This window comes from Schistocerca serialis, chromosome 1 (assembly GCF_023864345.2).
Source record: "Schistocerca serialis cubense isolate TAMUIC-IGC-003099 chromosome 1, iqSchSeri2.2, whole genome shotgun sequence".
In the NCBI taxonomy this organism is placed as follows: Eukaryota; Metazoa; Arthropoda; class Insecta; order Orthoptera; family Acrididae; genus Schistocerca; species Schistocerca serialis.
This window is the reverse complement of record NC_064638.1, coordinates 289342909-289359000: the sequence shown is the minus strand read 5'-3', so window position 1 is coordinate 289359000 and position 16092 is coordinate 289342909. Positions and strand designations below refer to the sequence as shown.

Sequence of the window (16092 nt, the reverse complement as noted above, 5' to 3'; positions counted from 1 at the left end):
CAGAATTAGTGGTGCACTGCTTAATATGGTCATAATGATTAAATCTCTAGATGCAACATTGCGAAACAGTATGAAAGTGAGTGTGCGTATGATGACAGGAGTAGGGTAGGTAAATGGTTGACTTTCGTGTATTGGGAAAATTTTAGGAAAAAGTGGTTTGTAAAGAAGACTTTGTATGGAGCACTAGTGTGACCCATTCTTGAATACTGCTCCATTGTTTGCCATCTCAACAAGGTCAGATTGAAAGAAGACACTGAAACAATTCAAATGCAGTCTACTAGATTTGTTACCAATCGAGTCGATCAACATGTGTGTATAATGGAAGTGCTTTGTGAAGTCAAATAGGAATTCCTGGAGGAAAGATGACATTTTTCCTGAAACACTATTGAGGAAATGTAGAGAACCGGTATTTCAAGTTGACTGTCAATCAATTCTACTACTGCCAACATCCATTTCATAGAAGGACCACAAAGATAAAGTAAGAGAAATGAGGGCTTGTACGGAGGCTTAGAGTCGTTTTTCCTTCACTCTATTTGCATGTGGAACAGGGAGAAAATGAAGAGTAGTGCCATCACTGTACAGTTGCTTGTGGAGTATCTATGTAGATTTAGAGGTAAATGAGGAAACAGGACTAATGAAGCCTGCCAGAGAAAGATGCGGTCAACAGTCTGCAGGATATGTGGATAGTGAATGCCTAGTGTACAAGCAGCTCATATGAGAAAACTTTGTGGTCTGCCTCTTCAGAGCAAATGACTCAGATTTCTATTCTGGTCTCTTTCCATTTATCTAATGTACCATCTAAAAGTAGGCTGCCCCAGCTTGTGATCTCCTTGTTGAACTGCACAGCACTCCTTGCTCCATAGAGCATTGTCACTGATTGTGAACAGACAAATGTGCCGACGACACGTAGCATGACAGGTGGTACTGCGAGCCTTTTGATCTGCCTGACACTCTTTACATGATCAACATCCAAATACTCTTTAGCTGCTACGACATGTGTCATATTACTTTAAGAAAATAGAAAGTTAAGGAAATAAATAAAAAACAACTATTTTAAGAGAAATTTAAATTTTCTGTTCAAAACAAGCAGAAATATCTGGCAGCAAAGTGTTTGCAGCCTTATTACAGAGAATGTTCTTCATTATTGTGTCCTGAAGAGATCGTTCCTTGATTTTTATTCTTTTCATTGCTGAGAAAAGCTACTCATAACGATTTGTAGATCCAAACATATGTATCATCCGTGCAGCTTGGGACATGTTCTTTGCTGATGATTGATACCACCTTGACAAATACAGTGTGTTGTAATATCTGTCTTTCAGAAAATTTGAATTTTCCGAGTCTTTAACTTCTAACTGCAGTGATGATGGCAGCTCATCATGTGGAAGTGAGAAAAGTGTGCTGAACAGTTTCATTTCCACTTCCAAAGTGGTAAGCTCTTGGTATCTTGTTTCAAAAGACGTGATTACTTTTTTTTATCTTGGCTTGGTAAATGCTGAAACTGTTACTTTCAGATAGTTTTAAAGCAGCCAGAGAATTGAAGAATGTTTAAATTCCATTACTCATTTGCTTCTCATGCAAACATAACTTTTTTGATCGTGCATTTCAAGTTATCAGCAGCTGTTCAGCCTCAACAACAAATTTAAATTGTTGAGATACAAAGTAATATATCAGCTGGGAACACTAGGTCTGATATCCATATTAATCTTTCAAGCAGTGCATTTCTTCCCCATTATGTCAAAAAAGAGAGTTATTTTCTCGTGAATGGGAAAGAAAACATCAAGGATTTTTTCTTGACTAAGCCAACAAGCTGTGTGTGGAAGATACGTCGCCACACTCCACTTCCATATCTTTCAGGAATCCTTTGAAATGGCAGTGGTTTGCTCCATGCCGCCACACAAAATTCACTTATTTGACCAGGACTTGCATTACAGCATCTAGTTCCACTATTTTAGCACACAGTGCATCTTGAGAATGAAAAATGAACCGTAAGAACATCAATCTGAAATTCACTTTTGGTTTTATTTTTTAAATGAGAAGCAAAATCTTAATGACGTCCAATCATTTGTTCTACACTACCTGTGGTTACAGAGTGGAACTTATCCCACAGCAAATGCATCTTGTCCACTGATTGACAAACAACTTCAAAAATATCAGATCCTGTGGCATTATAATCAAGCAGTACCTAATCCGAGACTTCCTGAGATACTAGTAGCTCCATATCGACACACATGCACAAATATTGAAAGCTGAGCTTCAGATATATCTGTGCTTTTGTCAAGTGTGTGCAAAGGTACAACAAAGATAATGAGACATTGTCCTCCCTTCAACTGCCTGCAGCTCCCTTGGAAACAAACATTCTGTAATTTCTGCCATACATGAAATTATGAGAGGTCCCACTGAAAGGATCTTGCCACTCATCGCTATGAAATGAGTGACTTTGTAATTTCCTTGAACTGCTACTTCACTTGCATTTTCTTCACTGTCAATCACCTGAAAAGTATAAACACGCTACAATAAATGAACTATGCTGCATATTTTTTTCTGTATTAAGAATTCTTTTGCTAACTTATGTCTCTTGTTATGTTGTTCTTAAGCCTGCTAATGTGGAAAAAAAACTTATCACCATTGTTTCAAATTGTTATTTATACAAATCTTTTGCTGTGGATGAGGCATGGGTCCGCCACTTCCAGGCAAAAATTAAATGTCAATAAAAGCATTGGGTGGCAGTCACTGGCCCAGCACAATATTTTGAAATATTTTGAAGTGGATTTCATCCAGAAGAAGCCTTTTTGAGACACAAGAGGGATCCTTCTCATTAATCACTTTAAAAATAAGTGACAAATAGAGTGGGAGTTTTCTAAGAATGAACTGTATTAAAAAAGGAGAGCAATTTCGACAAATGCCGAGTCTTTTGCTACCAGGCTGTAAAATGTTTTATTTGCTCTCATATTGTGCTCTATCTAAATTTTAGTACAATAATCTGATCTTCAAACTTTTTGATGGTTTCATTTTAATGTGTTCAGCTTTTGATGCAATATAAAACCATTAAATACTGAAGAACTATTTCCCCCCCACCCCACCCCCCACCCGCTCCCTCACTCTATGAGATAATTTTTCTTGTTTCAGATTTTTGTGAGAAACATAAGTAAGCCTTCTTTTGTTTGCATTTTTTTTATAAATTCACACTTTTTCCCCCTTTCATATGCTCATTTACTTAAGGGTTCCTTGTTGAGGTTGGGTGGGAGATAACTGTGTTTCCTCCACATAGCCAAGTAGAATTCAGAGGAAAAATGAATTGTCAGCAGTGTATATTAACCGGCAATCTGCATCTTATGTAGTCTACTTAATGGAAAGACTGCGCCGTAGGGTGGGATGATCAGAATTTAAAATAACATAATTTTTTGGCCAGAAAATTATGTTTCAGATCACCAGTCAGCTCTGTGTTCATTTGAAACTTGTTAGTTTTCTGAAGTCTTGTGAGAAAAACTCAAGATTCTCAGACTGTCTCATTACTGTAGTGATATGCCTGTAAGAAGGCAGATGGTAACATGATCCACAGCAGCAAGGACCAGTTTACCACATGATGCTCCAGCAGTAGCATCATTCTGCTATGGATAGCTGTAGTGTGAACATTAGGGTACAAATAGAAAATTTAGTGCTGATTTTTGTGTTAGTTCAGGTATGGTGAAGATCATAGCCACTATAGCATTTATTGTAGCCATAATAAAGTAGACTTATTAAGTATTACATTAACAAGCAACAACAATAGATTTTTGACCATGTAAAGTTTTCATGGAAGAGTCAGAAACATAAACAGTAACAGTGGCTTAATTTGGCACGTAACCCAGTGTTGCCAGTTATCAGGATAAGCAACAGCTGTAGCATGGCACAATATTGCAAAGTATTCTGTCTCTGCCTGCACAGAATACATAATGCAGCTGCCTTCTTAATTGTACACCATTGTAGGTGTGGTTTATTGAGATACAATGGAACTGTCATCATTCATCTGCTTCAAGTTTCATAATTCATTACCAAACTAGTTACTACTGATAAAAGTTTGCTTTCTGTTGTAGCAAATACAGTCTATTTACATATAATGATATTTAGATATATATTGAATTGTTTGTTTTGTTTCATATATTCAGAGCACAAACGACTTGATATACTAATCAACAATGCTGGAGTAATGAGATGTCCTCTTTCAAGAACTAAAGATGGAATTGAAACACAGCTTGGAGTGAATCACATGGGTCATTTTTTATTGACTAACTTGTTGCTAGATATAATCAAGGCAAGTTCACCTGTAAATTACACTCACTAATCTGTGACATTATCACGATTCTAGTTTCCATAATAGTGTGATAATATTGTGTGTAAATTATTGCAGCAACGGAAATTTGTTGGCAGGCTTCTGCACCAAGCAGGATAATTAATATATCAAGTATAGCACACAAACGAGGAAAAATAAACATAGAAGATCTAAACAGTGAGAAACAGTATGATCCTGGAGAGGCTTACAATCAGAGCAAGCTGGCAAATGTGCTTTTTACAAAGGAACTCGCAAAGAGACTGGAAGGTAAGTCTGTATTTCTGAACTGCAGTTTGACATAAACAATCATGGAAATTGATGCTAAATGTTTAGGAAGTGGCTCTAAAACCCTACTGCTAAGACACAGCCAGCCAGCTGCTGTGTTAATAATCTCTGCTACTGAGTGGAGAAATTTAGGGGCCCCATAATAGCCTAGGCACGTACTATTCACAGGAAGCAGCTGCTTTGGTAGTGCAGTATGTATGTGAGCATAATTTTTTTTAAGAACAGAGAACTACTCCTTAGGTTCATCTGTTATATGCTGTTTTCAGAGAAATCATCTATATTAATTACTATAGGAAACCTTTAACATTGTAAAATAAAAATAAAGATTAAATGTTAATGTGGTATTAATTAACTGCAAGAGCATCTGAGAATCAATCTCACATGTAATATCAGTAATGCCCACATGGTACTATACACAGAAAGATGGCTGAACACCGAAATGAATAGCAATGAAATCTTAGAATATATGTCACAAGGCTAGTTAGACAACAATAGTGCTGGCATATTCACTGCAAAGAATTGGATCATACCTAGTGTGTTTATTACACATACCAAATCAAAAATAATTAGGCAATATGGCAGTGCTGGTGTTATTCTGATGATGATGGTGGTGATGCACTGTGGTGACCACAGCCATTACTAAACACATCAGATGAATTCTCAATTGCAAATAATGACTACCATCAGCAGTAGAATGGAATGATGGCAATGAAAATTTGTGCCAGACCAGTATGGAAGTTTGGGTCTGGCCGTGAGTCATGCACTGTTAGCCAAATGGGCTGGAGGAAAACCATTATCTTCCTTCCACAAATGAAGTAGTGTGTGGGTATTATGGACGTTATCTTAAGTCGAAACTGCAGAAATTGAACTTATTTACCTTCCAGGTGCCAATTTTTAATGTTGTGTTCATGATTTTGTAGTGGTAGTTCTGAAAGAACTGTGTAGCTCAGGTGCGGAACGAGGTTTCTGTGTGTTGGAGTTCGACAAAAACAAGTGTGCTATGGCTGTTCAACGGATGTTCAGAACCGAGTACGGTAAGAAGCCACCAACAAAAAAGACCATTTACCACTGGCACAACAAATTCATTACAACGGGTTGCTTGTGCATGGCAAAGAGAAGCGGACATGCCAGTGTGAGTGAAGTGAATGTGGAGTCCGTACGAGAGACATTCATAAGAAGTCCAAAGAAATCAGTGCGTCGTGCATCCTGTGAACTCGAAATGGCTCCAATGACAGTGTGGAAAGTCTTGCGACAGAAGCTGTCATCGTGAACTTCAGTGGTACTTGAACACGGAGCTGTGCATTGATGGATCGACCATGCTACAGAAGGGGACAGTTGTTTCATGGAATGGCCTCCCCATTCATCAGATCTCACTCTGTGTGACTTTTTTCTGTAGGGACACATTAAAGATCTGGTGTATGTACTGGCCCTACCACGTGATGTGGCAGAGCTCCAGGAGAGAATATGGGAAGCGACTGCCACAGTCGACGATGCCATTCTGGGATGGGTATGGCAAGAATTTAATTACCGTATTGACATCTGCCAGGTCACTCATGGTTCGCATATTGAATGTCTGTAAAAAAAACTTTCAGAGTTTCTCTACAAAATGAAATATGTATGTCATCTGTACAATGTTTAGTTCTTGTGCAGTAAATAATTGAAAGTGTTCCCAGACTGTGTGTACACCCTGTATATACAAAGAGTTTGACAAGAGTGGGACTACCTCAACAAAGGGATATATTTGATATATTACACTGAAGTGCCAAAGAAACTGGTAAAGGAATCATATTCAAGTGCAGAGATATGTTAACAGGCAGAGTGTGGTGCTGCAGTCTGCAACGCCTATATAGGACAATAAGTGTCTGGCACAGTTGTTAGATCAGCTGCTGCTGCTACAGTGCCAGGTTATCAAGATATAAGTGAGTTTGAACTTGGTGTTGTAGGTGACGCACAAGCAATGGGACATAGCATCTCCGAGGTAGCGATGAATTGGGGGTTTTCCCGTACGACCATTTCACAAGTGTACTGTGAATATCAGAAATCCAGTAAAATATCAAATCTCTGATATTGCTGTGGCCGGAAAAAGATCCCGCAAGAATGGGACCAATGATGACTGAAGAGAATCATTCAACATGACCAGAAGTGCAACCTTTCCACAAATTGCTGCAGATTTCAATGCTGTCCATCAACAAGTGTCAGCGTGTGAACCACTCAAAGAAATATCATCGATATGGGCTTTTGGAGCTGAAAGCCCACTCATGTACCCTTGATGACTGCACAACATAAAGCTTTATGCCTTGCTTGGGCCCTTCCACACTGACATTGGACTGTTTATGACTGGAAACATGTTGCCTGGGTGGACGAGTATCAAGCAGATGGACATGTGCAGGTATGGAGACAACCTCATGATTCCATGGACCCTGCATGTCAGCAGGTTACTACTGTTCAAGCTGGTGGAGGTTCTGCAATGGTGTGTGGTGTTTGCAGTTGGAGTGATATGGGACTTATGATACATCTAGATATGACTGTGACAGGTGACACATATGTTAGCATCCTGTCTGATCACCTGCATCCATTCATATCCATTGTGCATGCCAATGGACTTGAGCAATTCCAGCGGGACAGTTTGACACCCCACACATCCAGAATTGCTGCAGAGTGTCTCCAGGATCACTCTTCTGAGCTGAAACACTTGTGCTGGTCACCAAACTCTCCAGGTATGAACATTATTGAGTATATCTGGGATGCCTTGCAATGTGCTATTCAGAAAAGCCTCTCGTACTCGTACAGATTTATGGACAGTCCTGCAGGATTCATGGTGTCAATTCCATCCAGCACTACTTCAGACATTAGTCAAGTCCATGGCACGTCATGTTGTGGCACTTCTATGTGCTCGCAGGGGCACTACACAATATTATTAGGCAGGTGTACCAGTTTTTTTGGCCCTTCAGTGTAAACCTTCCGATAACACAGTTGAAAATAGAAATGAAATTATATAGTCTATGGTATCCACAGCTCATTTGTAATTGATGGATATAAAGCACACAGTTGGAAACAGTTTTGAAATCATATAAATACTTAATTACAATCTGTAGACTTCCTTAACATCTATGAAGATACATAAAGTAAATGTGTTAGGGAGATATGCACTTCTTGTTAGAGAACACTTATATATGTCTAATTGATATTACAGGCACAGGTGTGACGGTAAATGCTGTGCACCCTGGAATTGTTGATACAGAAATAACTCGGCATATGAGCTTCTATAATAGCTCCATCTCAGCCGTTTTTTTGAAACCGTTTGTGAAATTGTTTATTAAAAGTCCAAGGAAAGGGGCACAAACGACAATTTATGTTGCATTGGATGAGTCTCTACAGAATGTTTCAGGAAAATATTTTAGGTAAGTAGCATGCAGAAAACTGGCTAATGAGAATAAGTTCTTTATTTCCATATTGTTGTGGTTACTCTTTCATGAAGGAAAATGAAATCTTTATCCATTTTTATTGCTAATAAACACAAATATTATTCTTTGATGTGAAAGAGATTGCATATCTCAAGAGTCCAGAATTTGTTGCTACAACAAGCAGGCAATTTTTTTTCCCATGAAGGCAGGGCAAAAAGTCCCTAATTATTAAATGTGAAAAAGAAGAGTAGTTTAGTACACAACACTAAGTGATCCATCTGCGAAGAAGAAGAAGAAGAAGAAGAAGAAGATCACTTAGGACCCTCCTTCTTCTTTGCAGATGGATCACTTAGGACCACACGTAATCAACATTCGTTGGCCTTCCTTTTCGCCCAGTATTCCTTCCTAAGCAACAAATGGGTTAGCTTTTGTTGAGTAGACCACATATGTTGGTTAGTTTCTCCCTCTTCTTCCTGAAAACCCCGAGTGTTTGTAATTTTTCTGATTTCATTTCTGTCATATTGATTTGGAGACCCTAATTCTCTCAGTTCTTTTTCCATCTGTTTGCACCAGTTTGGGCTTGTAGTTTTGTTCTTTAAAAATATATGGATTTTGGGGGTGATCTGTTTGAGTCCATTCTTTCTAAATGCCCCATGAATTGGATTCTTCTCATGCGCATTGTGTCTGTTATTTTGGAGATATTTTTATATATTTCTGCATTGGGTTTTGGATAATGCACACCATCTTTACTTCTTAGTCCTAGGATTTTCCTCATTATTTTACGTTCTTTCACTTCTAATTCCCCTTTTAGTGTTCTGTGTTTAAGGTTTACTGTCTCAGATGCGTAGAGAGCTTTGGGTTTAATTACTGTTGTGTAGTGTCATATTTTGCAGTTCCAAGACAGACTCTTTTGGTTGTAAACGTTTTTTGTTAACTGAAACACCGTCTCCATTTTCTGGACTCTTGATTTGACAGATTTCTTTTCATTACAATTTTCTGCAATCCATTCACCTAAATATTTAAATTCTTTTACTTGAGAGATGTAGTTATTACCAATTTTGTGATCAAAAGGTCCATCTTTGATATCAGTCATAAATTTTGTTTTTTTCCAATGAAATTTGTAATCCTATTTTTGCTGCCTGCTCTTGTAATAATTCTAGCTGTTTCTGTGCATCGGTAATGTCTTGGGTGATCTGTACTATGTAACGAGTAAATGCTAAACAGTCTAATTCTATCCCCTTAAGTTTTGGCCCCAGTCTGTGTGCTGGTGCACCTGCTTTTCTCCATTCTCAAACAACTTTTTCAAGAGTTCAATTGAAGAGCACTGGGGACAGTCCATCCCCTTGTCGTACTCCTGTGTCTATTTCAAAATCTGTGCTCAATTCTCCCATAAATTTTATTTTGGATTTGGTCTCTCTGAGTGTTTCTTTTATGATGCTTGTCGTCTTTTGATCAAGTCCAAATTCTGCTAACACTTCAAAAAGGGATTCTTGGTCTAGTCTGTCATATGCTTTTTTAAAGTGGACAAATGTGATGACATAACTTTTGTTTGAAGTACTATGCAAATATTTCATCGAGTTTTTCAAGTTAAGGATTTGTTCTACACATGATCGACCTTTTCTGAATCCACCTTGGTATTCGCCTAGTTTTGAATCCAGCTGAGGTTCTGCTCAGTTTAGCAGGGCTTTAGACAGAATTTTGTATGTTATTGACAATAAAGAGATTCCACAATAGTTGTTGGGGTCTGTTTTATTTCCTTTTTTGTACAGAGGATGTATGATTGCTGTCTTCCAATCTGTGGGGATTTTTTCAGTTTTCCAGATTTCATGTATAATTTCTTTGAGTTTTGCAATGAGATTTTCTCCTGCATTTTTCCATAACTCTGCGATGATTGGTCTTCTCCTGATGCTTTGTTATTTTTCAGTGACTGAATTATCTCTTTAATCTCCTGTAAACTTGGTGGCTTTGAGTCTGGGTTTCGTTGTGTATGATGGAACTCAAAATTTTCTGTGGGCTTTCCACAATTCCGTAATTTAGAAAAGTATTTTGCAAGAATTTCACAGTTTTCAGTATTGCTACAGGCAATTTCCCCATGTTCATTTTTGAATTGGAGTGATGGAAGAGAGTACTTTGTTAATTTTTGTTTGAATACTCTGTAGAAAGCCATTTTTCATATATTAGAGAAAAGTATTTACAGAAAAAATGTACAAAATTGTGTTTACAAAAAGAAAGTGGCCTAAAAGGACGATAAAAAAGAAAACATTTTAATGACAAGAAGATTGATGACACTGTACTTTCTGGTATTTGTGGTAGTAATAGACTCCAGTTTGTAGGTCAAGCTTATTTTGCTGCATGATTGTTCCATGTTCATAGCAAACCTGCTGAGAAGTTTATGGCATATTTCTTACAGGGCCTTGAAAAATTTATTTAGAGCATTCACAAAAATGGAAGGAATATTGGAGATCAACTTCATGTTGATGATTAGGTCATTAGACATGGAACACAAGCCAACATTCGAAAAGGACAGGGAAGGAGTATGCTTGCTCATTTTAAAACAACCATTATGACATTCATCTTAATTAGTGTAAGAAAACCACAAAATATCTGAATGCGAGTAGACGGGTTGAGATTTGTACATTGCTTGACCAAAATGCATGTCAAGTGACTAAACCACCTTAGCCAACAAGTAAACTGAGTTTTGTTTAAATGTTGCCATGTAAAAGCCTATGTGATAACATGAATCAGAACATTCCAGAATGCTGAATGCCATTTGTTGTTGTGGTCTCCAATCTGAAAACTGTGTCAGTGCAGCTCTCCAAACAAGTTGATTTGTTGCAAGCCGCTTCATCTCTGTATAACTACTGCAGCCTACATCCATTTTAATGTAGTGGCTGTATTCATTTTGAAGTCTCCCTCTACAATTTTTACACTCAGCACTTCCTTCTGTTACCAAATTGACAATTCCAGGATGTATCCTGTCAATCAATCCCATCTTTTAGTCAAACTATGCCATAAATTCCTTTTTCCCCCAGTTCAGTATATTATCTTTCATTAGATCCATCCATTTAATTTTCATCATTCTTCTGCAGCATCACATTTCAAAAGTTTATATTCTCTTCTTGTCTGAACAGCTTATTGTCCATACTTCAGTTCTGTTCAAGGCCACACTCCAGACAAAAATCTTCAGAAAAGAGTTCCTTACACTTAAATGTATATTGGAGGTTAACAAATACTCCTTTTTCAAAAATGCTTTTCATGCTGTAGCCAGTCTGCATTTTATATACTCTTTGGTTTGGTCATACACAGCTTTTTGGCCATCCAAATAGCAAAACTCATCTACTGCTTTTAGTGTATTGTTTCCTAATCTAATTCACCAAGATCACAAAATTTAACTAGATTGTAGTCCATAACCCTTATTTACTTTTGTTCATATTTATCTTACAATCCCTTTCCAACTGCTCTTCAAGTCCTTTGCCATATCTGACAGAATTACAATGTTATTTGGAAACCTCAGAAGTTTTATTTCTTGTGCTTGAACTTTAATTCCCTGTCAAAATTTCTCCTTGGTTTTCTATACTCCTTGCTCAGTGTACAGATTGAATAACATTGGGGATATGCTACAACCCTGCCTCAACTACTTCTTCCCTTTCATGTATTTTGGCTCTACAGTCCGGTTTTTGTACAAGCTGTAAATGACCTTTCATTCCGTGAATTTTATCACTGCCACCTTCATAATTTTAAAGAGTACATTCCATTCAACTTTGTCAAAATCTTTCTCTACATTTACAAATTCTAGATGTACGAGGTGCATTCATGTTCTAAGGCCTCCAATTTTTTTTCTAATTAACTACTCACCCGAAATCGATGAAACTGGCATTACTTCTCGACGTAATCGCCCTGCAGACGTACACATTTTTCACAACGCTGACGCCATGATTCCATGGCAGCGGTGAAGGCTTCTTTAAGAGTCTGTTTTGACCACCGGAAAATCGCTGAGGCAATAGCAGCACGGCTGGGGAATGTGCGGTCACGGAGAGTGTCTTTCATTGTTGGAAAAAGCCAAAAGTCACTAGGAACCAGGTCAGGTGAGTAGGGAGCATGAGGAATCACTTCAAATTTGTTATCACGAAGAAACTGTTGTGTAACGTTAGCTCGATGTGCGGGTGCGTTGTCTTTGTGAAACAGCACATGCACAGCCCTTCCCGGACGTTTTTGTTGCAGTGCAGGAAGGAATTTGTTCTTCAAAACATTTTTGTCGGATGCACCTGTTACCGTAGTGGCCTTTGGAATGCAATGGGTAAGGATTACGCCCTCACTGTCCCAGAACATGGACACCATCATTTTTTCAGCACTGGCGGGTACCCGAAATTTTTTTGGTGGCGGTGAATCTGTGTGCTTCCATTGAGCTGACTGGCACTTTGTTTCTGGATTGAAAAATGGCATCCACGTCTCATTCATTGTCACAACCGATGAAAAGAAAGTCCCGTTCATGCTGTCGTTGCGCGTCAACATTGCTTGGCAACATGCCACACGGGCAGCCATGTGGTCGTTCGTCAGCATTCGTGGCAGCCACCTGGATGACACTTTTCGCATTTTCAGGTCGTCATGCAGGATTGTGTGCACAGAACCCACAGAAATGCCAACTCTGGAGGCGATCTGTTCAACAGTCTTTCAGCGATCCCCCAAAACAATTCTCTCCACTTTCTCGATCATGTCGTCAGACCGGCTTGTGCGAGCCTGAGGTTGTTGTCACACGATGTTCTGCCTTCATTAAACTGTCACACCCACGAACGCACTTTCGACACATCCATAACTCCATCACCACATGTCTCTTTCAACTGTCGATGAATTTCAATTGGTTTCACACAATGCAAATTCAGAAAACGAATGATTACACGCTGTTCAAGCAAGGAAAATGTCGCCATTTTAAGTATTTAAAACAATTCTCATTCTCGCCGCTGGTGGTAAAATTCCATCTGCCGTACAGTGCTGCCATCTCTGGGACGTATTGACAATGAACGCGGCCTCATTTTAAAACAATGCGCATGTTTCTATCTCTTTCCAGTCCGGAGAAAAAAAATCGGAGGCCTTAGAACTTGAATGCACCTCGTATAGGCTTGCCTATCCTCAGCCTACCTTCTAAGACAAGTCATGAGGTCACTATTATCTTGATTATTATTACATTCTTTGGAACCCAATTCCGCAAGCTCGGCTTCTACCAGTTTTTCCATTCTTCTGCAAACAATTAGTACATTCTTCCAGTTCTGTTCATTCACCACATGACACATTTTGCAATTAAAAGCATCTAGATCTCCAATTAAATTTCCTTATGTATTACACCATTTCAGCTACTGCCATCACCAGATATCAAGTAACTTTGAACTTCCAAAGTAAGATTCATTTTCAATATTAAAACCAATGCCTAATCAGGGCATCAACTAACCGAAATGATGTAATAAACAAAGAATTTTATTTAGCAATCCAGATGGTTTTAGTCACAAAATATTCACAGTGACTGTGGACTTACACAGGAAGTTTATTCCCTTTGTCGATAACATGAAACAATTTGATGAATTCATACCTCTCCAGTCACTGAGGCAGTTTGAAGTGGCTTGTATCCATATCACTGCAGAGCATTGAATTTTTAGTGCTGGACATTGTCCCTTGATGAAATAACAAGAAATTTTTGTGGCCTACAGATCTTGGTAACCCATATTTTAAATTTGTTCTCATCCTCAAGGAGGATGACTGTAAATATAAATGGTGCCCTTCTTTATTCCAGCTGATGATAAGTAGTCTGGTCACAAAGAGATGTACAAGGACTACCTGATGCCGTATTGGGATTATTTGCTAAATTTTAGCCCACTCATATTTCATATCTGAAGTCTAATACAGAACTACATATGTCACCAATTTGACGTTACTTTTCTGCCTTATAGTGTTGTATCAATTAGTGTATTAATTATACATCTTGTGATGAGTGATGAAGCAGTTTCTGACCAGTACCAGATATTTTTACCACACCTTGAAGTGAAGCTAGGAATATAATTTACCAGTGTTGCTCAATGTTGTGAGCAGGAGAACTAAAATAAAGAGTTGCTCCACACTCCCCCTGAATTGATGAGATGAACAGCGATGTACACAGGAGTGAGCTTCAGTTGTGTGTGAGTAATTCAGAGTTTTCACAAAGATAATACTGGGAAGAGGTAAATTTTGTTTCAAATTTTTCAATTTGCTGGTGATTGGAAATGGCCCTTCCCCTTGTCTAAATTACTTTAAAATGCTCATTTTGTTTGTGTGTATAAAAGCACCATAATTTTTTGTGGGAACTCCTGGTACAAGGAGAGGTCCCCAGGGGTGGGATCAATGTTTTGAAACCACGTATGTGGTTGTGTGGGTTAGATTCCCACCCTACAGCCATTTACCTTGGTGGGCACTAATTTGCGAGTAATAAAAAATTATTTTCCTGTGATGCATTATATGACTAAACATGCAATAACTAGGTTGTTAAAGGTAAACTTTCACTGCCAGAAATGTCACAGTTAATGAAATTTTGTGGGTTATTATTCCGTGGTCAAATGGATTACACCTTAAAACGCAATGTTTTGTCCCTATCTGCGGAGGACATTTTCAATGGTAACAATAGCTTCTTTGAATGTCTGGTTATTAGACATGCAGTACATACAGCTTGTATAGTAGCCAGTAGATGGTACTGTCAGTGGAGCATAAATTGGTATTTAGTGCAAGTGTAGTGCCAGCACTGAGTGACATAAGTGCAGCTTCTTAGCCCCACATTACTCCTCCCCCCTTAGCAGCATATGTACTAGGAGTCAGTAGACGGAACTTGCTTTCTCAACTCCCTTCACCCTGCTCAGAAGTCGCTCGCCTCCTTGTGAGCAGGCTATAGCGTCATGGTCAACTGATCTCTCTATATTTGTAGGGACATTATTTTAATATGTACAGAGAGAGTGAGTAATCTGTTTTCTGGTCCTAAAGGTCAACTATGCACATACATAATTGTTACATCATTCTAGTGCTTACACAGTTCTTACTTTTTTGCCGTGGGTTTTCAGTCCACTCTTGTTTTTAATATCCCCACATCCTTGCCCCAACCCTATTTCTTTAAATGATTACAAATCTTACAGAATTTTTGCAGGTGTTAAAGACTTCATCATAGGCCTAATATGGCTTAGACCGTGCTAACATCTTTATCAATATTCTGTTCTTGTGCAAGGACAACCATATATTGCTTTACTGGCTTTTTCTGCATACTCTGTGGACTTCTATTTAAGAATGATACTGCTTTTGTATCATGTAAATAATTAAAAGCTTTAGAATTTGTTCAAAAATTATACGCACTGCTGAAGTTTCTTAAGGATATTTTACTGTCATTAATTTGCTGCTGTAGTGTTCATTCCATGTTGTTATATGTGTAAGACCTCACAGTAAATTGGAATTCTTTGCTGTTCTTGTTTTGCATACATCAAGTTGCTTACAAAATGTATTGAATAGCAACAATCATTTAAAATTCAGATATGAGTTGTAACTCACAAATATTTGTTTCAGTAACTGTAAGGAAGAAGATGTTGGACCTCAAGGGAAAGAGGATGTAACAGCCAAATGGCTGTGGCTAGTTAGTGAGAAGTGGACAAAACTAAACATTTGACACATCAGAGATATATCTTTAGTGTCAGATTTTAAACTGTGTATTCATGAAAGCTTTTATTGTATGTAAATAAAGGCAATATAATATTTTGTGCTTATTTCTTCATTATTTGAAATACCCTCTGAAATTATTATTCAAATAATATGTGATAAAATTTTGTATTCAGGAACGTCATAAATGGCAAAATTGATCCATGGAAGACAGATGGTTGTTGGAGGAGAAAATTATGGCAGCACATTTAGAAAAAAAAGATGATGATATCACTATAATCTTCACAAAGAGTGTATTGTGTCATGTCTTCAGTAAAATGTATTAGGTTTTGGCATTCCAGGAGTCACAGCTTCTCTACATCTTGTAGGAAATACTTACAGAAGGCCTAGTTTTTAGACCTTTGGATTTTTCTTAAGGATAAATGGAAAATATGAAAT

The 16092-nt window shown here is 38.1% G+C and overlaps 1 protein-coding gene across 1 annotated transcript in view; it reads left to right on the top strand.

Moving 5' to 3' along the window:
- LOC126468626 (retinol dehydrogenase 13-like) overlaps nt 1-15757 on the top strand; it is a 90802-nt gene extending 75045 nt beyond the window's left edge. The window contains exons 4-7 of the mRNA XM_050096564.1: nt 4146-4291; nt 4408-4576; nt 7788-7995; nt 15565-15757. Coding sequence (XP_049952521.1) covers nt 4146-4291; nt 4408-4576; nt 7788-7995; nt 15565-15664 — 623 coding nt within the window. The 3' untranslated portion in view covers nt 15665-15757. The remainder of the gene's footprint in view (nt 1-4145; nt 4292-4407; nt 4577-7787; nt 7996-15564) is intronic.
- The last annotated feature ends 335 nt before the right edge of the window (nt 15758-16092 follow it).